The sequence below is a fragment of the Cimex lectularius genome, unplaced genomic scaffold (assembly GCF_000648675.2).
Source record: "Cimex lectularius strain Harlan isolate CLEC.00 unplaced genomic scaffold, Clec_2.1 scaffold264, whole genome shotgun sequence".
Taxonomy (NCBI): Eukaryota; Metazoa; Arthropoda; class Insecta; order Hemiptera; family Cimicidae; genus Cimex; species Cimex lectularius.
The window spans coordinates 178,319-203,693 of NW_019394222.1; the positions used below are offsets into that span (position 1 = coordinate 178,319).

A 25,375-nucleotide genomic window follows, 5' to 3' on the forward strand; every position below is an offset into this window, starting at 1 on the left:
AAAAATTTGGGTCACAGCTGATGTTTGTTTATACTTTTTATACTGTTTATATTAACACACACGCGCTTCATAAAAAGTAGTCAGTCTTTTCACAGATTTAGTCTTTTCTATTATTTTTAAAATATTTTTTGTTATTGAGTTCTTGCTAATGATCAATTGGACAACACTAAAAGCTGCAGAAACAATCCTAACCCGAGATTGATTTGCTAAAACATGGGCACAAACTTGTCACAACGATTAATTAGGGATTCCACTTGATCAAATGTGTTTGCTCTAAAAATGGGAAATTTATGGAGTGCGGTGATTGATTATTGTCCAGAAGGTGTAATTCGGACAGTGTCCAATTCGTACATTAGACACAGAGAAAAGAGAAAAAAGGATGCTATTGACATTGAAGAGTCACACCTCATCGATTCTCTTCATTCACCCAAAAGGTTTGAAAATCGGTTCAAATGTTTATCGTTTATGAGAAAACCTAATGACTTTGTCTGTCCAGGCGGAAACTGACCTGCACCGCACACTACATTTTCCAGGCGTTGTATGTTGAAGGGAAAGACAGTGACATAACAGTCAATATTCTTGACAAAGACTGGAAACTGCATAAAATATATTTGGGGCAGGTGATTTCTACTTGTTTTCATAACTAACATAATCAGCCTTTATAGAAAGCTATGAAGTATGTATTGTAATTTGGCCTGTGGGTCACATTCATCCATGTCCAACTATGGCCACTGTATGTTATTCTACTACATTGAGAAAACATTGTATCATAAATATGTTGTACTAGGGAGAAAATGTGTAGTTTTTATAAAATTTCGTTCGATAGCATCGACCTTTTTTTATTATTTGTAATTTTCAGAGTCAATATTTTAACAGTATGTTCTCTGGTTCTTGGAATGAATCAAAAAAGTCATACATAAGCATCAAAGTCGAAGATCCAAATATCACAGAAGAAGGTAATTTGTTTAAAAAAAAGAAATTGGCTTACATGACTTATTATGGTTTTATTTTATATATACTTCCTACCCCTCCTCAACCCATCCTCAAAATCAGATAAACTATTTGCATAACTATACTTTTAGTCTAAGATGGTTGGGATGAAAAAGCTAGTAGCAAGATTCGAACCTATGACCTTTATCTCAATACACTGCTGCTCTAACCACTTCAGTTATCGTGTTGCGATCCACTCAGACACTAACTCCTCATCACGACCCACAACCTTTCAAATTTCCTTTCTTTTTGTCATATTTTAAAGGTTAGGGCATGTTGAGCCAAAGGTCATGGGTTCGAATCCAGTTTGTGACACTTGCTTTTTTCATCTCAACAAAGACCTTAGATTAAAAGTATAATAATTAAAATAATACTGTCAATTATGGCTACTAAATGCATATATGATTTAATTATATAACTTTTCAAGTTCACTCGAGTTGTAATATTTGTTTAATTAATTTCATACTTTAGCTCTTGCTGCTGTTTTTGGGTCATTTTACCAAGATGAGATCATAGTAGAGCCAAGGGTAGTTGTGGGTGTGCTGGCAGCATCTACTATGTTTCAACTTGAAGGACTTATAGAACAATGCTACGAGATCATGCTGGAAACAATTTCTCCAATTGTAAGACGCTACCATTTTTTTATATATACTAATAATAATGTGTAAAATTTTTATTTTTTGCTTCAGACTGTTGTTCAGTATTATCATGCCTCATGTCGATATGGTGCTCAGAAAGTTAAATCAAAAGTGATTGATTGGTTTTCGGTTAACCTTACTGATTATTATTACAAAAATCCAGCTAGACTGAAGGAAATCGAGTGAGTAAAAAGAAATTGAGTTTTTGTAAGCATATAAATTTATTGCATTTTAAGTGTGGAGTTGATGAATGTGATTTTGTCCAACCCTGACCTTTGTGTCATCCAAACAGAGATGACATTGTATTCTTTGCTGAGAAGATGGATGTATAACAGATTAAATGTCGACATGGACACATCTGACTGCAGCAAAGAGCCAGAACCTTTCTTTTGCAATGGTGAAGGTATGTAAAATAATGTTTACGAAGATTTTTAATTTTTTATTTATTTTTTAATTTTTTTTTCAGGAGATGTACCATTTTTGATGAGTGAAACTGGCAGGGAATTTGAGCCTATTTTCAGGCGTTTGCGTTTAGGCCATCTCTTACTCCATGTTAAAGACCTCTTAAATATCTCAAAGGACAAGATAATTCCTGAAGCTTGGATGCTTGAGGCTTATAAAACACAGTGGGTCAATCTTCTTCGTGTTTTATCAGGATCAGACAAAGGGTACATTGTTACTACTATAAAATTCTGTTACGTGCTATTGTATTAAATCTCGGCAAGCTGTCAAATCTTATGTTTTTGGCCATTCAGGTTTATATATTACGCAGGGCGGGCGACCAAGTCCCGAGGGGTTAAATGCCTGGGTAGACTCGTACCCCATCCCTAAAGGGTCCGGGACTTGGTCGGTTCACGTGTCCTGCTGTCTTGGACTTGTTTACAAACCCAAAGATTTTGGACCATTTTATCTCCTTGGTAATGTCCTCTCCTTCAAAAGTTTCGTATCTATACCTGGCGAACCTATCACACGGCGATGTAGTGCCGTGCTGTTTCTTCTTTTATTTCATAAAAACGACAGAAGGGGTCTGGTAAAATACCCATTACGAAGAGGTGTCTTCTCAAAGGGCAATGGCCCGTCAGGTTACCTATCAGCCTCCTAATTCCCTTCCTTGAGTTAGAGAATAGCCCTTTCAATTCTTTTGGTTTGATCTCCTTCACAAACTCCTTCGATTGCCTATGTCCGGGGGACAGATTCCAATCTTTATCTCTTAAGGAATTGTTTCATGCCCCAGCTATTATAGTACTCTCATTTGCTGTGCTTATAGAGTGGGGTAATACCGGTTATGGCCCGACAGACGCAGTATTTGAGCCTTCTTTGGCCAGGCTATCCGCCTCTTCATTGCCATCGTGTCCTTTATGTGCTGGTATCCAAATGAGGGTTACCCTATTCTCATACCTAGAAGTGATCCTATTAATAAGTTCAACAGTTTCCTCCACCAGCCTAGATGTTGATAACTCTTTTTGTAATGACCTAAAACTGGCCTGACTGTCAGAAAAAATTCTAATATCTTTTCCCTTGATTTTATTATCTATAAGTGTTCTGCAGCAAACATTAATTGCCCATATTTCTGCCTGAAAAACGGGGGTGTTATTACCAAGAGGGGAGGAGATGCTGATCCCTAATTTAGGTATATGTATTCCAGCACTGCTTCCCTTGCCTTTAATAAGTGAACCATCGGTGAAACAGTCTATGTTTCGATGGTCATCAACCGCGCTGTAGTTATATTCATGTGGAGTATTATTTTTTCCCTGAAGGGGTTTTAACCTTTTTATCACTAACGCTTAATAGTTGGCCGTTGACCTTACTCAATAATTGTAGGATTTTTGAGTGACCTATGTTGTTTCCCTTATGGTTCCAACTGCCTTCACTAATTACTCTATAACAGCTGGTTAGTGCTCTGACATTAGCCTCTATGTGTAGAGGTGTAGTATTGATTATAATCTCAAGTGCTAGGGTGGTTGTAGTTGAAAATGCTCCCGTCATCATCAAACAACCTAGTCTTTGAAATGACCTCAATTTGTTAATATAGTTAATATGCCATTCAGGTTAAGACCTGATCATCTATTCAGCCATCGAAGTTAAATTTCATAGCTGTCATGTCATTTTCCAGTCCGGTTTACTAGAATGTTCAGAATACCGAAGTTTGGATTAGGGAGAGAGAGAAAGCACTGTAATGGCAAAAACGTAAATGATTTAGATCATTCATGAACAAATACAAGTTTCACAACAATTTTACACAAAACATTATCACGCCATAAGAATAGCACCACACTTTATGCCTTGAAGATGACACAAATAAAGGTTGAAACGTCGGTAAAAAAATGAAAAAGGTGTTTTTCTAAAATACTTTATTTCTGATCACTCTTCACGACTTCAACAAAAAAATACCACAAGTCTTTAATTCATAAAGAAGCTATTGGGGGTACTGGAAAGTAATGTCATTTTTTTACATTACATTCGAACTGATAAATTTTTTACAAGTTTTTATTTTTAATCAGTGATGTAATCACCCTCGTTATCACCAATGTTTTGCCATGTAGTGTGTAAATTTTCAATGACAGATCGATAAAAACCAATTGATTTTTGAGTAAAATATCTAGCGATGGCTTTTTATACATCATCCAAATTTTCAAATTTTTTGCCATTTAGAAAATGTAGCGATTGTAATAAATGAAAGGGTGAGGCTCTACTTCCTGCCCCAATTCATTAATTTTTTCCAGGGTTTATCTCGTGCAGTACGGTCTTGCATTATCTTGTTGCAGAATAACGCCTTTTCTGTTGACAATCGGTGGGCAATTTTCAATTAACGATTGATTTACTCTATCTGATTTTTTGCAGTAAAGATCTGCATTCACAGTTTGTCCTGGTTTCAGCACTTCAAAAACGAACTACCCCGTGAAAGCTCTACCAAACAAACAAAAATACCTTTTCGGGTGTAAACCTGGTTTAACTGTACTCTGTGGCGATTCATTTGTAAAGAGCCACTGACTTCTGTGGTTTAGATTATCATAGAGAACGAATTTTTCATCTCCTTTGATCAATCGATCAAAAACATTTCTATATTGTGACATTGAAGCAATAAGTACAATGTGGTGGACTGGTTAGCTTTGTTTTCTTCAGACGATTAAACGGGACCCAAACACCTGCTCTGCTTACTTTACCAATCTGATGAAAATGTTCTTGGATGGTCAAGCAAGGTTGGTTAAGAACGTTTGACAGTTCCTCAATTGTCTGACACGATTTGCTTCCACTTTTGCCCTTAACATGTCATTGCCTCAAGTTGTTGGTCTTACCGATCGATACGAGTCGAAAAGTTCAAAATTACCGGATTTGAATAGAAAACAACCTTTGGTATTTACGAATGTCTAAAGCACTTGGATAAACATTGTGAATGATTTTGGTAGCAACTGTAGCATTACTAAAGTGAATAAGTGAAACTCAAAAAGCATACAGTGCTTGATATATACCTCTTCTGGTATTTAGCTGGCCATATCACCATAAATTGTAAAAAAATTGAGATTTAATTTTTTACGAGTAAACAAGTAAACCTTAAAAATATTTGCGCGACTGATGTACACAATGAGCTGATAAATTACAAACGGATATTGACATGGGCAGAAACGACATTACTTTTTGGTCCCACCAATACTGTGATGAAATTGGATTATTTTACTATACTAATGTTTATATTGAGAAACCTTTTTATTAATGGAGCGCCAGCAGAAAAGGTCCAAGATCTGAACCCTATGAAACTAGAGGAAATTTCTTGGACTTCCAATTTTACAGCATGCGATCTATTGGCCAAGTGTAATCTTAACCAAACGTACACAGTTTATCAACTGAGAGAATTATTAGAGATGGTGGTGGTAGAATGGCTCTCTCAACAACTCTTGTGTGGTCTGAGCCTTGTGTGCTGAAGACTAATTTTTTTGATATACTCATTGTTAACCTCATCAGATTTGATTTTACACCATCTATGCCACTTTGGTAGTTTTGGGCCTTTGTTTTGACTCCTGGTTCACAAAAATGAACTTTTGTCATTTCGTAGTAAGAACTTGCCCATAAAACTTTTTCTGGGTTATTGTTGTAATTAATTACAGTTTTTGTTACGACAATTAATTTATTTTTAAAATTGGTTTTAGACCGACATCTGTAGATGAAGAATTCTTTAACATGAACAGTATCAGATGTGGGCGAGAAATCCATTCTGGAGACAACAGGTCATGGAGGTGGAACTGGTTCAGCTTTGGTGTTGATCTAGTCTGGTCTATTGTAGATAACTCAATTCTAGTCAGAAGACAGCGTACATACCTTGATTACACCCTTGTTGATAATTCTCACAATATATTAGTGAGGTAAGACATTTAATTAAAAAAAATGTTATTGAACAATAAAAATAACAGTAGTTGACAAGCTGATCTCTATTCTTACATGAAATATAATTAAATTGCAGACTCGATTTGTTGACGTTCGATGAGCAGCGCCAAGTGAAGAAACTTATGAAGACTGATATAATAAACCTTTCTCTTACAAGGAGCCAGGAGACAAAACTACTCTCATTTGATTCAGAATTTGAATACCCTCTTTTTATCTTTGTCAAGATCTTACTAACATCACCAGCAAAAACTGTGGCTTCGAGTTAAAAGCTTTACAAAATCTCTTGGCCTATGATTAATCTCGGCTGAGCTAAAGATATTTTTGTATAAATAATCTTGTATTCTGTTTAACAAATTCCCATAAATTCATAGGATACTCACAATTTATTTTGCGTTTTATTTCTGGATATTTGTAACATTCCATCTAATGCATAAATTTAATAATTATTGTAAGATATAATTATTTTATTATATAATAATTACATTTATTTTTTGTTTATTTTAAGGAAGTGATTTAATTAGACAGGAGGGTTTCATTTTATGCATTAACATGTACTGTTATCTAAATTACTTAAAACTAAACTCTTTTTCATTTTTTGTTTTATAAACCAATATTTTTTAACACTAACTTTACACTAATCCATTAAGGTACTGTATTTTTCATAAATAATGTTACCTATTTTTATAGATATTAACTTCATATATTATGTATATACGTATATTTCAAAGTAGAAAACTTTTCTCCACAAAATTAAATTGTAAATAAATAACACTTTTTAGTTAAATGAGAAAAGTGAATTATGCATGGCCTTAATGTCAGAGGATAGTCTGAACAAATTGTAAAACTTTTAACAGATAGTTAACAACTTTTTTCCCATGCATTATATTTACTTGTTTTTGCTAAATTACATGCTTCCTATGGTACATATAAACTTACAGATAAATAAAAAAAATGTTTAGCTTTTGTTACAAATAAAAGTAAGGTTGTTTAGTTGTTTTGCATCTCTGAGACTTATTTCTGAAATTCCACAATAGAATTGTTGCCTTGTTGTTCAATCACAAAATACAAAATATTAATAAAGTGATATTAACACATTTTATTTTGTTGTGTTGTTTTACATGAGGTTCATTTCATGCACGAACGGAAAATTTAAATTTAATATAAATGGTTTGGAAGTAAAAATTTATTTAATAATTTAGACTAATTGGAATAAAATCGAATAAATACAGGACCTATTTCAACTTGAGAGACCGCTCAGTCCTATCTTCCACAGTCCTTGACAATTTTAGGACAGAGTTGGTCTTTAAGGAAATACGAGATCACCTGAAAAAAACTTAAATGTCAATCTGTAGATATATTTAAGTTTGTTGTGCCCTGATGACCTTATTATATGTCGAAAACTTGTTAGTAACAACTGAATTTGTTTTTTCTTCAAGGCCATACCTTGATCCAGAATGTTCATAACTTATCATGGTTATAATGCATTTTTAGCATCAGAGGGCTAATCATGTGGTTAAGTACGGTGGTTGGGATGTCCTATTCTTAGCTACCTCACCCGCCTTTTCTTTACCCTCCAAACATATTTTTAGGTACCTCAATTTCAGTTCCAAGAACCTACTTCGGTAAAGGCATAGTGGAGTAGACAATTTGGCTATCACAGTGAGATTGTCCCGGACGAGATGGTCAGAAAAACCCAGGGCACAGTAAGCCAGCTGCCCAGCTCGAGTACCATCCCCAATGTCATACCTGTCCTCCATACGGCTTCCTTGAAGCGTATTCCCAGGGGTCGTGTTCATTGTCTTTTAATACAAATCTAATAGCAAACATAAAGGCTACATCTAATAATTAAAAAAATCAACTAACATCTAAAGCATGTGTTTCTTAATGACCAGTTGTTCAATAATTTGTTGAAGTCATGAGGTGCGGTCAGGAATGAAGTATTTTAGAAAAACACCTTTTTCATTTTTTGCTGATGTTTCGACCTTTATTTCTATATGGCAAGACTTGTGAGAGAAAAAGTTTTGAGACAATTTCACACCAAACAAATAAAATGCCACAAGTATAGCTCACACTTTATACACTGAAGACGACCCAAATAAAGGTCAAAACATCGGCAAAAATATGAAAAAGGTGTTTTTCGAAAATACTCCATTCCTGACCGCTCCTCATGACAATATCATTAACACCTAAAGATTATTATAAATCTTAAAAACTAATTAAATAATACTCAATTGTAAAGATAAAAATGAAGTATATTTCATCAAATGATGTTTACATAATGAATAAATTTAAAAGACAAAAAATTGAGCTACAATAGAAATAATAAATTTATTTATGAAAGGAAAAATGGTCTCAGCATTGTATGCATTTTGATTTTTTCTTATACAAAATTATTAGTACAAAAAGTATACAAAAACTTATCAAATAAAATACACAATCAATTTGTTAATATATTTGTTTTTTGAAAATTAAACGTATTTTCAATGTTTGTGTATGAGAAAGACAAGTTGGGCTGGGTATTGAACACATCAACGATAATTTTTATCTTTTAAACATGAATTGACTAATTTATAAAAAAAACCACCATTATCCTTATAGTATTTCAAAAGTCCTCAGGCACAATTTAATATCTAAATCAACAAAACTTCAACTACAAAATCAAAATCAACAATCAAAATAATTAGAGATCAATTAATGATGTCAGTACAATTCAATTGCTTGCAATAAAATGAATTGTGACAAATATTCTTATCCATTATAGTTGCTTTCCAATCACAGAATGCTCTGTTGCACTAGTTACACAAGAGATCAAAGTTACTTAAAAACACAAAGCAATTACTACAAACTATTCTATAAATCTATAATAAATGTTTTCAAAATAATATGCTATTCATTATTGAGTAACGCAAACTTTTATATAAACTAAACTCATGAAAATAAACTACAATTAAAAATTATAATTAAAAACCATTTGATTCCTTTTATTAATTACAGAAAAGTACTACTTTTTTTCATTTTTAATAAAATTTAAAACAGACCAGAGATGTTAACATGAAAGACATATGGTAAAATACCAGGCAATATTCATTTTGGTAATATCAAAATACTTGGAATGCTTTTACATATTTTTAGCATAAGTTGGATTTAGGCCTAAAATAAACATCACGAATGAGTGTTGAGAAAATGCTTGGGACTTGCTTTAGGCCACTGTAAGTCGGGTTGATATCATTGTACGACTCAAAATCAATTGCAACCCGACGTCCGACTATTGTCAACATCTTGAGTAGATCCATTGTTTCGAAGTTTTTGATGAACACATCACACAGAGATCTAATGAACCATGTACCATTTTCTGGATTACGCCAGGAGAAATACCCTGAAATATTAACAATTAAAATATAAAGTGGTTGTCGATCTGTGAGTCGGTGAAAATATATAAACTGATCGGCAATTGATCACTGTTCTGTCTGTCCATTCTTGTGGATTTAGATTCCACTCAAAACGCGTTTCAGCTTGCTCCTTCATTCCACATTGAACAAAACGTAAAACCGAAACCTATTTTAGTGAAATCTAAACCAATGAAAATGGACAGACTAAGCAGAAAGATCGAGTGATTAATTTAATTAAAAGTAAAGCAAAGTAATTCCTAATGAGGTGTCAAAGCACTTTACAATACTTTCATACTACTCTCAATTAAAAAACCATGGGTTGTGCCAGGATTTGAACCTTGGACCGCAAATTTGGCAAATACAAGTGGGACGCCTTAACCACTCAACCAGCACAGCCCCTCAGGTTAATTATTTATTAAAAAAAAAAAAAAATTGTTTCTACCTTCGACAGTACTGTAAGCAATAAGAAAATCAGCCATTGTTGGAATGGTGTAAGAGTCAGAAGAATCAGTTTCAGTAGAATTGTAGCTTATCAATTGTGTACCAGGATCTGTTTGGTCCCCTTTGCAAGCCTAAAAAACACATTTATTATTTTAAAACTAATTTATTTATTTTATAGAATTTTTTATGTTATTTTATTGTATAAATAATTACAATAATAAAACTATCTAAGAGTTATTTAATTATGAAAATATAACTGATTACAGTAGGCTCTTGTTATCTGTGCTTTCACTCATACGCGGTTGCCCTCAATCTTAAATTTTCATGAAGGTTGAAGTATTTTTGCGTTGGAATTCCATCATAGGTAAAATAGAGGAGAAACGTCTTTAGTTCCAGCAAAGTTGAGCTTATTTTCAGAAGCTTTTCGTTTAAATTATAAACATCTTCAGCGATTTTTCCTGATTGTTCTTTTTTGTTTTTACTTTTGAAAAATTATTACATTAATAACAATTCTTCTCAATTCACTTAACACAATTAACAATTATACTTCAATTCAACAAGTCCTTGTGCGTTAAGTGAATTGGGAAGTTAATGTGTTATTGATGTAGTAATTTTTCACAAAAAAAGTGTATAGTATAACTCACACCAAAACACATGTGATACAGAAAGTGTCTGATTGGTATGCAGGTAGAAGAAAATACTTCAAAGCCTGTAATTCAATGTGTTTCCTATTATCCACGGTTCTCGTTATCCATAGTGATGCTTGGTATGTACCCCTGTGGATAACGAGAGTCTGTTGTATATTTGAATATCAGTGTTAAAGTTTTTTTATTGTTTAGTATTTTTTTATTATTGTTGAAATTTTACTTGTTGGTTTACAATAAATTTATTTATTTGCACATGAATTTCAGTAAATTTTTATGAAAGTTTCTATATTGTTAGTTTTGAAAGAAATTCATTTAAACAAAATTAATTTTTACCTGGATTAAAAAAATTTTTGGTTTGCCTGCAAGGGTAGGACAATTATCGGAAGAAAATGGTTTCCAGATCATGTCTACAGGATAGAGATGGTCTTTTGAATGTAAATAGTTATTTATTCTTCCATGTGTTAGCACAGCAACAAGTAGACAATCACATTGAGAAAAATCCTGTTCAACAACTGTACAAAAAATAAAAATTATTTCAATAAATTCATGACATAATAATAATAATACCTATATATAAAATAAGTAACCCTGTGAAGTAATAAAGAACATGATTAAAAGAAAGTGGCAGCACTGATGGACCAATGAAGCTCTCGCTTATCAAGAGGTCAATAGGTGGCCCTCGGAGGATCAGACTGGTTAAGAGTGTCATCCTAAACACAATTTAGAATTAATTGGCCATGTGTAGTTGACACTTACTTTTAGGCCAAAGCGCTTGTAAAAAAAAGCCCCATATAATTGAAGAATGCCATTTCTTGGCTCCACTGAGGGTGTAAGAATGCCACCAGATATGAGACTTGTGGGTCCCATGTTCTGATTTTTAGAAGGTTGTTTTAATGTATGTTAAGAGTGAATGTACTTATTGGCGTGAATGAGTGGTGAAAGAGGAGGACTTATGGCAGAATATTAAGTACCCCATCCACCTCTCATTTAAGTTAGTTATATGGTGATAGGTATAAGATGATAAAGGAATTCGAGTGAAATAGTAAAAAATGTATAGTGTGTCTGTGAATGGGTTTGGATCTAGGAACTGTGGGCATTGGGTGCTTAAGTGATCTAGCTCAGTGGTAGGATAGACAAGACCGAGGTCTGACCCTGGACTGAACACCCGAAATGGATTATTCTCAAGATCTGCCAGTAATTTATTGTAAATTACAAAACCTGTAATTGCCGGTGGACTGCGAGAAGTGATAGGCACAACTCTACATGTGTGTACATTGTACATTCATGTGCAGATTTGAGTATGTATTAATCCAAATTCAAATAATTATATATTAATTAATTAAATAAAATTGGAGTGAATGTATTTATTGTAATTTATCAGTATCTAGTTAACCCCTTGCCTTACAAGTTTTTCTGGGAAGTATGTTCCACAAACCAACCATTCTTTTAATGACTGATTTCTATTCTTTATGACATGTACACGCTAGTACTTTCGGGTTTTTGAAAATTAGCTTTTATTTATGTACCAAATTGGCCTCTCAAAAATGTTAAATTATTATCACAAGTTAACTCTGGCAAGTCAAATAATAGAAGTTTTGCAGTAAAACCAATTAAAATATTTGTTATTATTATTTACAAATGTAAAAAACATAACATAATGTACAAATAAATTAATAAAAAATAAATTAATTAATATTTAAGTTGAGGTGGTGTCTTGAAGCAAGGTTCACATACCTCACATGTTTTTGTACTATACACTATAATGAATTTAGCCAGGATAAAATCCAAAATTAGGAAAAAAATTTACCTACTAGGGACAATAACGATAATTGAAAATGAGTAATCTCATGATAGTAAGGCAGAGGCAGGGATTAATAATGTACTTGGCTGAAATAGCTTACATGTATGTAGGTACCCCCATAACCCATCCTCAGTGGGTAAGTGACAACCTTAATGATGCACATCATTCTATCGTTTCATAAATCTAATCTAATAATTAATGATTATTGGATTTTGATATTATACTTCATATATGAAATATATTTATGTATTATGAGAGGGTTGCTGCTGTTATCAGTAAAAATAGAACTAAAAGTAAAATTAATAAAATTATATAATAAAGTGAACTAAATATAACTAAAAGTAAGTCAAAAAAAAAAAAAAAAAAGGAAGCAAATAAAAATAAATTAATAAAACCTACGCTTATCAATCTCAGATTGTATTTCATTGTACCCAAGATCATCATGAATTGTCACTTGGAAGCCAAGAATGTTTAGCATTTCGTTAAGTTTGCTCACATCAATGTCAGATCCTTTGCGTGGTTGCATCGTGCTGTTTTTGAAATTTTCATTATTAAAGATTATAGCACTACCACGATGTGGATGATTCATGTTGTATTCACAGCTATCTCGTCGTACAGGCATCTTAGCACTTACAGCATGGTTATGTACCCTAAAATATTTCATTAGTTAACAATAAACTGTTTATTATTATCTATACTAATATAATAAAGAGAGGAAGTGTGTTTGTATGTAACAGTATGTAAAATCTACTGGATTAATTTTGATCAAATTCTTTTTATGTTCATAGGAAGGACATAACACATTTTGTCATTTTTGCAGTACCAAATAAAGATATGAAATTTTGTATGTTACTTGCAAACTGCAAGGCAAAGCAGTTCAGCATAACTGCTCCAACCCACTGCTGTGATACTTGATGAGAAAGGTAGGATAAGCATGTGCAGACATAGACAGTGGATGAATGTTTAAAAATTTTAATTTTATGACAACTAAAATTTTTAATATTTAATTTAATAATTTAAATTCTTTCGTACTTATTTTGTCTATTCAATCTTTTTTTTTATTCTCATCTAACGGTTTATACCAAGCTACTTTTTCTCTTTATAGCAATCACAATTAAGTAGAAAATTACTTAAATGGTTGCTACATTACCACCTCTGAAGCTATTTGGAGATTGCTAGAATTTTCTATTCACGAAAGGTACCGAACTGAAGTCCAATTATAAATTCACTTGGAAAATGGACAGAATTTGTTTACAACTGAGAACTTGTAACCAATTATAGAAAACCCATCTGAAACAACACTCACAGCTTTCTTTGATTTATATAAGTGATGAAACACCACAATGTACTGGGCTAATAAAAAAATTTCCTGAAGGAAGTGAGGACAGGATGTAGACGAATATCCCAACATAAAAAAAGGCAACGCACTTGGAAGAGTATATAACGTTTACCCAAATCAATCAGAGTGTTTCTAACTCAGAATGCACTCTTACAGCGGGTTCATGGGCCTACTTTTTGGTATTGGCGAACAATAAATGAAGTAAAGGAAACTTATCAAGCAGCTTGCAAAGAATGCCATCTTTAAGAAGATGATGAGAATTGGGAAAATGCCTACATAATGCAGATGCCGTGATTTCTCAATCTGCTTTAAATTGAGATAATTATTTGTATTCCCTATTAAACTATCTACACGATTAAGGACAACCATATAAATATGTGGGAAGAATGTTTCTCACACGACAATTATATGTCTGTTTCTAAGAACTAGAAGTTTAGATAATAAATTTATTTTGATATCAGACAGAGACAAAACAAAAAATGGGATATATTCATAAGCATTGTAAAAATAAAAATAATACAAATCAATAAATAAGTTACAATTAATTAAGGTTTTAAGTTGAGATAAACTATAAGATATTACTTGGTCAAGCGGACCACGAAACTAGTGAATGAAATCAATAACTAAGGTTTCTGTAGAACTAACAATTATTCAAATTTTCATACTCCCCGAGGGAAGCCGGAGTATGGTTAGTGTTAGTTTTCAATTAATTAAGGTTTTGGTTGAGATAAAAAAGTTAGCGTCACAAGCGGGATTCGAACTCACGACCTTCGGCTAAATACACCGCTGCTCTACCACTTGAATTATCGTGACTCTGATCCACTCGGAGATTAACTTCCCATCCATCTCAACCCCACCTTTTTTTAATTTTCCCTCCTTTTTGCCATTTTTCAATTTATCTCAACCAAAACCTTAATTAATTGAAAAGAATTTATTTGGTCTAGTGGACCACGAAACCTAATAAAAAGCTAGTGTTACATTATATAAACGTACTTGTTAGGATACACGCCGGATACTTTAGCATCAGTGTCATCTCTATTTGGCCCATCCAGTTCATCTGTCTTTTGAACATCTGACACATGAGTATCTGTCCTTGACCACATCATCTTATAATTCAGAATTGAAGGCGGTGTCGATAATCCTGTGCTGTAGTAGCCAACATCAGAACCTGGAGTGACTGGTGGAGATTGAAATCTAATAATAAAAATTACGTTTAAAAATCACAAAAATACAATTTTTAAAATTTATAATTTTAACATTTGATTTTATGAATTTGTTGAATGACCAAACACAGTTAAATTTCATAATCTAAACATAGTTAAATGTCCAACTACATGGTGAGTGTTGCAGACCAGATGGCGGTATTTTTAATGTTTTTGTGTGTTAATCTGTTTTAAGTTATTTGTATTCATTAAATTTTGAATATATACATATTTGGTATACCTTGAAGTAGTGAAGGTATTCTGTGAGTAATCACTTGTTCCTTCACTAAAATCTGGGAATGTGAAGTGAGAGTCTTTCAAAGGGCTGCAATCACCGATGGAATCAATGACATCTGAAATGCGCCGTGGTCTCGGCTCCCGTTTTATCCTGACATTGGTTTCAGTTGTTTCTTCAGTTTCTAAAAACACCTGTTAAAAAGCAATAAACCATTATATTCACATTTACCCACTTGGCTTTATTTATTTATATCAACACTTGGGGTGCCGGTGTTTTTGAAAAAAGCCCATTTGTTAGTATGTCGGGTTAGAATGCAGCGCTACTGGATTCGAATCCGGGACCTTTACCTTACAGAGGTGTGTGTTGTGTCAACATCTAAACTGTTGAGGCCACTGATGCCATTGAATGCTTGATTGCACATATAACATATAAGATTGGGCGGGGAAAGTTTGAAGTGTAATTTCAGGGATGACAAATACTTTTTACAAATCAATATTTATTTTTAGATAATGTTGTAATTAAAATTCAAGTTCTGATAAAAAAATCTTATCATTAAATTAAAAATGTCGAAGTTTTTAAATTTATTTAAGAAGATGAACTAGAATTTAATGTTTGATAGCCACAATTATGGCCTAAGAATTATTTTTTTGCATAAATGCATGTAATTTTTGAAATATCTAGGGTTTTTATATGATTTGTCTCTTAGCACACCGGAAGCAATGGGCTATTTGTACTCCATTTTGTTAAATTTGGTGATTTTAAAAATCCAATTTGTTAACATATGATTACAACTCATCAATAGAAAAAAAATTAAAACAAGTCAAATTGCAGTACTTACCTCATCATCACCATCATAACTATTGCTGTAAACGGTCCTGCTATGGTAATCCTCAAATTCATAATTGCCCCCGTGCACAGAGCCTTCAAAGGATGTTCGAATGTCACAGACATTTTTTTGGATGTTTATCGCTTTGAAGGGAGTTTTGTCCATTGTAAATGATTCCTGAAATTAAACCAATCATGTCAGCCAGTATAGATCATTCCATGTGGCAGAGAATGTGACATTGTGTTGAATGAAGAAATGGGCATAGGCAAGAGAGTTTCATGTGGCAATCTTAAGGTCTGACACTGTTTAAACATAAGTTTTAAACCCATTGAAGGAAACCTTTTGTGTCAATCGCATTAAAATGGGGTGGACTTGAACAGGAAAATATTTGGCTTTTATTGTGTGATTTTTTATTTTGTTTTATTTTTTTCATTGTAAGTTCTGTTGCTTTAAAATGTTTGAGACTACGTTTCGATTTAGCTTTGAATAAAAATCAGTATGTATGATGTGTATGTTGATTGCTGCAAGCTGGGATGTGAAGTAGCAAGTGTATGCTCTAAAATTCCTGCATCTCCTTGTAAGTGTGAGTTATTAAGCGACCGGTTGTTCAATAATTTGTTGAAGTACGAAGGTCAGAAATGAAGTATTTTAGAAAAAATATTTTTCATTTTTTGCCTACGTTTCGACCTTTATTCGGGTCATCCTCAGGACCTGGGTGAATTGCAAAACATAATTGTAGAATACAGATGTAAATAAAAGTGGTGCTATTGTAGTGTCATGTTTGTTTTGTGTGTAATTGTTGTGAAACGTGAATTTGTATTCTGCTGTTTTTCGATTATGACAAGGTGGGGAACGCGGTAAATCTGGGAAATTGCGTTTGATCATAGGCGGTTTTATTTGACTCAAAGAAAGTCCAGAATGGGGTTTTTCTGGATTTGAGATTCGGGGTTTATTCAATGGGCACAGTTACTAATATTAGAAAGAAAGTTAATAATTATGGACGATAACGAAGGAACGGGAAATATAAAAATAAAGTTTAATGGTTTATTTGCTTTAAGATGGCGTAGATTTACCGTGAGAACGCTAGCAAATGTGTCTAATAGTCGACCTAGTATGTATCACCAAAAAAGTTTCATTAAAATCTGTGATCCCAGGTCAAATGTTCCATTTTGAAATGAATTCGCCGTTTTCTTTATAAATAAATCGATAGATCAACATCTGGTTTACTTTTAGAATTTTTCTTCATTATTTGTTACGCGTTGCCTTATCCATAATTTAATTGATTAATAGACTAATAAGACTTCGAAGTTATGGCGATTCTAGTCACGTCATCTAGTGGCGAATAAACGCAGACAAATACATACAAATAATTTCTATCGGTGCAAAGCTGCATAAACCTTGACTTCAAGGCCCCGAGATACTTGGTTGTTTTCCGATAAATTCATTGCAATTTCTTAGCAGAAGAGTCCAGTTTTGCTTTATTTGTTCTTGGGTCAAGGTCTTCGTAGAGTATTTTGCTATTAAAATATTACACTTCCGAGTCAGCGCCATACAATGATAAAATTTCAAGTCGATAAGATTTTAGCCGACTCTAACAACAAAAGCTGAGAAGATTTAAATTTAATTAAATTTTTAAATTTAAATGTGAGTCAACCATTTACAAAGTCCATTATCTTTATTTTGTTTTTTAATGTTATTTTTAAATTTTTATTTATATTTATATAAAATATATGTAAATATTTTATATTTATATATTTATTGTTGAGATTAAAAGTAAACGTAAAGTGTAACGTTAGAGTGGAACAAAGTCTTCATATAAATAGTGAAAGCTGCTTGTAGTTGAAATTTTTTCCGAAAAAAAGCGTACCTTAAAGATTGTATCAAACTAGTGGTCTGCTGGGGCAATAACCCCATTCTATAGTCAAAATCATACGATATGATTTATGAACGTACGAAAACGGAATGTGAATAGCAAGCAAATTGTAACATTAAGTAACTCAAACGGTTTTGTTTTCTCATGAGGGTCATTTTGGACCATGGCTCACCAAAGGGATAGATCAGTGGTACCATTGAAACAAAACGAGGGCTTAACGCGTAAAAGAAATTAAATTTGACGGCTTGACGATAGTGCACAACGATGTTTTGATGACCTGGCGGTTCTCCTTCTGGAGAAAGAAAAACTATTTTTTCTCCTGAAGTTCCATCCCATCGCACTCTATCAACAAAACGCAAGTCCGAGTTAAAACTTTCATCTTGCATGGTTTCAGCTGCTTGTATGCTTCAGCATATTGGTTTTTGGTGAAAATCCCACCAAGGGATGGCAAAACTACGCGGTCGTTTTTTTTATTTTCTGGGCTATAAAATAAACTGACCGTATGACAGAACTTCACCCTCGCGTGGCAACAAATCCGATATGAATCAGTGAATCTGTCCTTGCATTTTAAAATAGTAAGGTCCACAACTCCTGAAATTTCTTTCCTCATGGCATAAAAAGTGGCAAATGCTTGCGCTGTTCTAATTCCGTATATCGTTAATAAAATTTGGACAATTAAGAAAAATTAGAAATGATAAAGGTAGAAAATGTACATTCACCTTTTGTAAATGATAGTTCTACTCATAGATTTGTTGTTTAAAACTACTGATTGTAAACAACAAATCTGTCAAATTTACAAAAAGTAAAAATTAAGGAATAATTCTGCAGTGCTTTTCAGTACTAAAAACGTAGTAAAAAAATATACACAATAACACGAAGTACTGAAAAATACAATTTTTTTACGAACCGAAGGTCGTGGGTTCGAATCCCGCTCATGACACTGACTTTTTCATCTCAACCAAGACCTTGGTATGGTCTGGTATAGTGATAACCCTAAGCAATTGAAAATATCACTAAAAACGGATGATATTCTAAAATCAAAAATAGTATCTGTCATCTGATGACTGATCAGCTTTGGATACGATGCTCAGGCCTCAGTGTATGCGCGCACTGAGGATTTTTAGAAATAGAGCCGGAACTAATGAGTCACAGCTAATGAGTACGGACGATTTCGATAAGTTTAAGTTTTTTTTATCGGTTGACGAAACTATCGCCTGCAAATCGTCTTCCGGATAAGAAAAAGTTAGGAGGAAAAAAGGAAAAAGTTAAAAAAATTTTGTTGTTGTCTGTAAACACAATTCCATAGTGTAGATGCAAAAGATTGTGCAACTAAGTTTAAGCGAGGTTCAAGAGATAGGTGAAAATTAATTATTTGTGAGAATTCTATATGTGTTTGTCCACGATTCCATGGATGTGGGACAATCATCCGTTCGAAATCGCCCGGGGACGCTGACTCATTGCTTTGTAGTGTTTACGCAAGCTTTATTTATGAAAAATCGCCCGTGCTTGCGTAGAGAAAATCATGATTCGATGTAAAGATACAAGTAGCATGTAAAGAGGTTCTGATAATGCACAGAGGCATAGTTAAGTATTAAAACAAATTCCAATTAAAACCGAATGATCCATGTATTTTTCATACAAATGTGAAGTACAGTATACTATAACCTATATTAAAATAGAATCACTTAAAAAAGTATGTAATTTTCTTTTGTATTTTCTCTTCACAACGTTTACATGCTGCTATAAGCATTTGACGCATCGGTGCCAGGTGGTTGGTCGCTAGGCAGGTCGTACGTCAGTACTGTCCTTCCTTATATTCACAGATTTTGTCTTTATATATTTTTTTTTTACTGAAATAGTTTCGGTTAAAAAGGCTTTTACGTATTTTGTATTTCTTAGGGTTCGATTCACTAAATACTAACGTTAATTGCACAAATGAATTACAAATATTTGTTTACCAAGCTCTGTTAACTGTACACGGTTTAGCAGAATATTTAATGCTGACATAGTTAAAGTGTAAACAGGAGATATAAACGAGTAACACTCTGTTAAAGCCAAATAACTCAAATCAGAATATTCACAATAAAGATTGCAAATATTTATTTAGGATAAAACTCAATCTTTACACCAATAACAAATTAATTAATTCTTATTACAAAATGAAGGGAGTGGCTTTGTTCATTTTGAATTTTGACCATAATTCGATCAGTATACATTTTATATGACTCTCACACGTCACACAAGAATGTCACATCTACACGAAAAACAAACACTTTGAGCCCTGAAGATGATCTCAATAAAGATCGAAACTTTGGCATGATAAAGAAAATGTTTTTCTAAAACCTACGTCACACCAGACCGCACCTCACTATCTCCAAATAATAATTTATAATGTATATTTCTATATAATAATATAATTTCTTTTGTTTTATGAATCCCACCACACTCAGATCCGTTTAATTTTTTTTCTTCTATTAATATACCTAGTGCTTAAAAATTAGTGAAATGAGGAAGACGAAATGAAGAAAATGATAAGTAAAATTTTTAATAAACAGATTTTTTAAAAGGAGAAATTGACAGTATATGTGTGTACTAATAGGTTTAACGGTTTGTGTAGGCTATAATAATAGTGTTGTGTTGAAACTTTTTTTTTCATGTGTACGTATTTTTTTACCACCCTCTGTAATCAGAATACCCCCTGCAATGATTAGATATGGATGGATAATGGCATAACCGTCCTTTTAGAAGTTGAAATCTCAAGTTAAAAACTATTATCTCCTTTATGTATTGAAAGGAGTGGCTTTGTTCATTTTGAATTTTGACCACATAGTCGATCAGTATACATTTTAGAATATATATAGGATAAGCATTTCATAAAACTGTTTTCTCAAAATTTCGCCCCCCTCCGAAGAGTGCAGTTTGAAAATTTTCCAATTCCATTTTCAACGTACAAACAAACAAGACACTGCATAAAGGGAAAAAGTACGATGGCAGGTGTACGACGGCGTCCGTCGTACGTTAACGTTTCTTTGACCTTGATCAACGTCAAATCTAAAGCCGTCGAACAGAAACCGGTTTCAGGAACATTCGTGTTCGACTATTACCTACTACTAGGTGCTAGATATACATATACAATACACACCAGTAGGAGTGCCATTTATTTCTTCTCATATAGCCAATACAATAATTACTGTTATTGTATAAAAAAAGAAAAAAAATTGTTAAGAGATATGAAACATGAAACAATTCCCTATTTACATTGCGTAATAGTGAAATTGAAACTTGCAATATATGTTCTTTAACTTTGATAACGAAGTTCTTTCAACCGAAATAATTGTGTAAAAAAATTATATGATATGATAAACTACCAAATGAACTCTTAGCGTACAGGAATACTTTTATAAAACAAAAATTTAATTTACGTTTTTCTAAGTTCGTTGTACTTTTGTGGGGGAACTAAATTATCTAAAGTTGAATGCTAATAACAGGACTAAAAGCTTTATTGATATTCAACCTTTGAAAAATTTCATTTCATAATTAACAAATAAGTCGATATGTGGCGAAGAAAATTATAAGAGAAATACATTTGTAAAGATGGGAAATGCAACTCTGCTTGATGTATTCTTAAAAATAATAAAGCAACCGTCCAATAACTCGTTTAATAATAATAATATTTTATTTCCTAAATGTAGGTACAATATAATACAAAAAAAAAATATATTTACAGCTTGCAATTATTCCATTCCGTCAGCCGAAATAACTCGTTTATTTGAAATCGGTTGTAGATTTCAGATAGAACACAAATAAACTAAAGAGAACAGATCAGATCGTCAATTCTTTATTTTTTTATTTTATTTTTTTTTAAAGGGGCATCAACCCCGAGCGTATGCGTAATATTGCAACACACATTCATCAATACGCATTCACACAAATAAATATATTCAAACCTATGTACATTCATTCTAGTTAGTACATGGAGGATGCTATACCACCATCATCCCCTCCCCATTCACTCTAATAAATACACTCACACATACAACACAGATTTTGATGGCTGTAAACAATAACAAACAAACAAATGGAGCCAAAGCATGACACGGCTCAACTTGATTATTATAGAACACAAATAAACGAACGAGAATAGAACAGGTCGTCAATTCAACACAACACTTTATTTTATTCCATATCCCTAATCTATTACTAAACATATATACTGTTAATTTCCCTTTAAAAAATCAGTTTATTAAAAATTTTATTTATAATTTTGTTCATTTCTTCTTCCTCTTTTTTCCCATTTTTAAGCAATAGGCATATTAACTTAATTGAAGAAAATGTAGACTAATCTAAGTGAGGAATTCATCGAACACAAGAAATTCTGTTGTTGTATAGAAATATGCTTTCTAAAATGTATACTGATCGAATTATGGTCAAAATTCAAAATGAATAAAGCCACTCCTTTCATTCTGTATTAAAGTTAATTTACTTAATTGTTACTGGTGTAAAAATTGAATTTTATCCTAAGTAAATATTTGTAATGCATTGTTGTGATTTGAGTTTTTTTTTTAAGTTACATTTTATTGTTTTAACTGTTTAACATATTCTATTACTTCTTTCTCTTTGTCACTCATTTTTAAGTAGTATATTATACTGAACAAAAGAAAATGTATATGTTCTGAGAGAATTCATCGAACAAAAGAAATTCTCATGAATCATTCACTCACACTCCCTCTCTCTTATTCTCACTCACTCTTTCCCTCTCTCTTACTCTCACTTCCCATTCGCTCATTCTCCCTCTCCCTCTCTCCCACTCCTTCTCTTTCTTACACTCACTCACCCACTCATTCTCCCTCTCTCTCATCATCTCACTCATTCTTTCTCGCCCCCTCTCTCTTACACTCTCTCATTCGCCCACTTGCTCATTCTCTCTTACTCACCGACTTGCCCCTTCTCTCTCACACACTCACCCCACCCCTTCTCTCTTCCTATCACTTACCAACTTACTCTCTCTCTCTCTTCTCCAAATAATGTGTCATTTGTTTCCGGTTCTTATAGTTTTTACTGTATTTAGTAAGAACGAATATCATTGTTTAACAAGCTAAAATGGAATATGGATCAAGTTAAGTGTCAAATGTCGCCATCTAATATGTCGTTTGAAACAACGGCTAATCAACTAACTATTCTTAATATTTTTATTATTTTTGCTACACTCGGTTTAAGATATACCAACTACCGTTGAGACTACTGACTAATTCGAAATATTAAACTTGGAAGACACTGAATTTCTTTTTTTAAGTATTTGAAAATGATGATCCTGTAGAACTTGGTGGAAAGGCAGAAACGTCAGGCGAAAACAGCGAATATAGGCGGACCAAAAAGATTCGAAAATATACCTTTAAATAACATTTCGATATTAAATGAAAATTATTTCTAATCTAAATTGCGATTTATACGCACAAAAATCCACGTAATAACAAAAATACTTGATTATTTTAATCACAGACGAAAATTTGTAACAACAAGATTAAAAAATTGTGTTGGACTTGGCATATGTAGTTACTCATTTGAGATAATACTGTTAATTCTTGTGTGTTATTTTCTATACATATCTTTGTTATTGATGTTTTTATTGTCAGTTACTCACTGTGTTTAAAAAATATGTTAATATGGACTGCAAATGGGCAGCAACCATCGATAACGCCCCACTGCACAAAAAAAAAATTCTTTACTGACAAAAACAAAGACTAAATTGCGATACTAAAAGAAAAACAAATCGTACCGGATGAAAACAATGGTCAAAATCCAAAACCAATGCGTAGATTTATAACCAAATATCAATTCGAATTACATTTCGAAATTATTAAACTTAACAGCATGGATAAATTATTAAATAGGTCATGTGGTTTAAGTGATATAAAAGTTTCGATTCAAATGCATTTCGTGGCATTCTACGAATTTTTATACTCGATGTTGAGGCTCAAATATCACTATGGCGGTTTAAATGCATTTAAATAAAAACATTTATAATAACGTAGGACAAGCTTACCACGTGCAAATAGGCATTAAAAATATCTTTTAAAAAAAACGACGAAAATAATACATATTTCTGTAGTCACTACCTATGTTAATCTGCAGAACTATTGTGTTTAAAAATAAAGTAAAGAATTTAAAGGCAAAAAAAAAACATTGGACATGAACTTTATCGACAAGCGATGACAAAATAAGACTGACCGTTTGGCCCGTGTTCGGATTTTTTTTTATGAAGTTGGAACAAAAATGTTTTATAATATTGAATTAGTGATCTTTTGACGATTGTTTACGTTTAGATTTGCAGGACGCGAGTCAAACGAACGGGAAGAAAACGTATTTTTCATCAATAACCAGAAGACTACTCACATCAAAGTTGGATTCCATATCACATCACGGGAAGTTGAAGATAAATATGCACTTCGACAACTTCAAGATTGGACTTATTTTCCCGGCTGGTACTTGAAGACTGAGGATGGGAATATGGCTGGTTGGAAACAGACTCGGTGAAACTGACTCGGACTATGCGTCGTCGACCTCTGACTAACCAGAATTATACTGTATTGTTTGCGTCAAGATGGTACCGTTCGCACTCCAGAGCTGCCAACAGACGGGATATTTTTCCCTTGAGCATTATTATTATTATTTTTTTTAAGACAGCCAACCACAATGGTTTATTATATACATAAACCGATTTCCTTTATTTGTTTTTAAGCTTTTATCGTTGGTACATTTTAATATGTAGCCTATGGTTGATTTCAGTCTACTCAGAAATTCTTCAAACGTATCAGCTATTACTAATTCAGTAATATTCAACATAAATTATAATATAACAATGGGGATCTGTAGCTATAAAATCATTAATGAAAACTAAATTATTTAGAGATCGCGAGATGCGGTCAGGAGTGATGTGGGTTTAGAAAAACATTTTGTTTATCCTGCCAACGTTTCGATCTTTATTGAGATCATCTTCAGGGCCTGGGTTTTATAAACATTGTTTAAATTATACAAATTATACATTTTCACCTCTTACATGTATAGAGTATAATTTAAACAATTATAAATCCCAGGCCATGAAGATGATCTCAATAAAGGTCGAAACGTTGGCACAATAAAGAAAAAGTTTTTCTAAACCCACATCACACCAGATTGCATCTTACATCTTTAAATAATCATTAACTAATGGTCACTAAACACCACATACGTTCATGTTGATGTAACACCAGCATTTTCAACATATATCTGTTCGGTAAGAACGAAACCAATCTAAGCAGATACCCCAGATCCCATCTGCTTGTTCATGAGGATTGAGGAGTACATGCTGGACGTCAAACGCCTTTGACAGGTCTACAAATAATCTCACTATATATAAATCTATTTATTAAATAAGTTAAAATTAAGTCACGCATCAAAATGAGTAAGGAGAGCATTAATTGATTGTTTAACTGAACATAAGAGTTTGAGTAATTGGACGTAGCAAAATGCCGGACTGCACCCCCCCCCCCCACTGACGCGAGTTATTATATAGGCCGCCGGTATATCTCGAATGAAATATACTTACAGTACTTACACTCCTTACATGGACTT

General features: G+C 32.9%; 2 protein-coding genes across 4 annotated transcripts; one reads left to right on the forward strand and one right to left on the reverse strand.

Moving 5' to 3' along the window:
- LOC106674251 (protein germ cell-less) lies at nucleotides 1–7,009 on the forward strand. The gene is made up of 9 exons (XM_014406869.2): nucleotides 1–434; nucleotides 497–620; nucleotides 860–956; nucleotides 1,462–1,613; nucleotides 1,680–1,810; nucleotides 1,865–2,031; nucleotides 2,095–2,296; nucleotides 5,774–5,986; nucleotides 6,085–7,009. The coding sequence occupies exons 1-9, from the start codon at nucleotides 280–282 to the stop codon at nucleotides 6,272–6,274; spliced, it is 1,431 nt and encodes a 476-aa protein (XP_014262355.1). The 5' UTR covers nucleotides 1–279; the 3' UTR covers nucleotides 6,275–7,009.
- Nucleotides 7,010–9,108: 2,099 nt separating this feature from the next.
- LOC106674222 (caspase-1-like) lies at nucleotides 9,109–24,361 on the reverse strand. Of its 3 annotated transcripts, none has more exons than XM_014406833.2 (9): nucleotides 24,158–24,360; nucleotides 23,406–23,466; nucleotides 15,904–16,068; nucleotides 15,069–15,256; nucleotides 14,619–14,819; nucleotides 12,686–12,936; nucleotides 10,819–10,997; nucleotides 9,840–9,969; nucleotides 9,109–9,384 (listed from the first exon to the last, which is right to left on the reverse strand). In XM_014406833.2, exons 2-9 carry the CDS (start codon nucleotides 23,451–23,453, stop codon nucleotides 9,137–9,139), a joined length of 1,410 nt encoding a protein of 469 aa, XP_014262319.1. In that variant the 5' UTR covers nucleotides 23,454–23,466; nucleotides 24,158–24,360; the 3' UTR covers nucleotides 9,109–9,136. The 3 variants fall into 3 exon arrangements, with proteins under 3 accessions (XP_014262319.1, XP_014262318.1, XP_014262320.1); XM_014406832.2 differs by lacking the exon at nucleotides 24,158–24,360 and adding an exon at nucleotides 23,541–23,633; XM_014406834.2 differs by lacking the exon at nucleotides 23,406–23,466 and having other exon boundaries at nucleotides 24,158–24,361.
- Nucleotides 24,362–25,375: the final 1,014 nt, after the last annotated feature.

Excerpts from the sequence above, each read along its gene's own strand:
- LOC106674251 (XM_014406869.2), top strand. The coding sequence starts at position 280 with ATGGGAAATTTATGGAGTGCGGTGATTGATTATTGTCCAGAAGGTGTA. Across the intron at positions 621-859 it reads ATAAAATATATTTGGGGCAG|AGTCAATATTTTAACAGTAT; the intron begins GTGATTTCTACT and ends TGTAATTTTCAG. Across the intron at positions 1,811-1,864 it reads GCTAGACTGAAGGAAATCGA|TGTGGAGTTGATGAATGTGA; the intron begins GTGAGTAAAAAG and ends TTGCATTTTAAG.
- LOC106674222 (XM_014406833.2), bottom strand. The coding sequence starts at position 23,453 with ATGGTTGCTGCCCATTTGCAGTCCATATTAACATATTTTTTAAACACA. Across the intron at positions 12,937-14,618 it reads TCCGGCGTGTATCCTAACAA|GGTACATAACCATGCTGTAA; the intron begins GTACGTTTATAT and ends GAAATATTTTAG. Across the intron at positions 10,998-12,685 it reads ACAATCTGAGATTGATAAGC|TTGTTGAACAGGATTTTTCT; the intron begins GTAGGTTTTATT and ends TTTTTTGTACAG.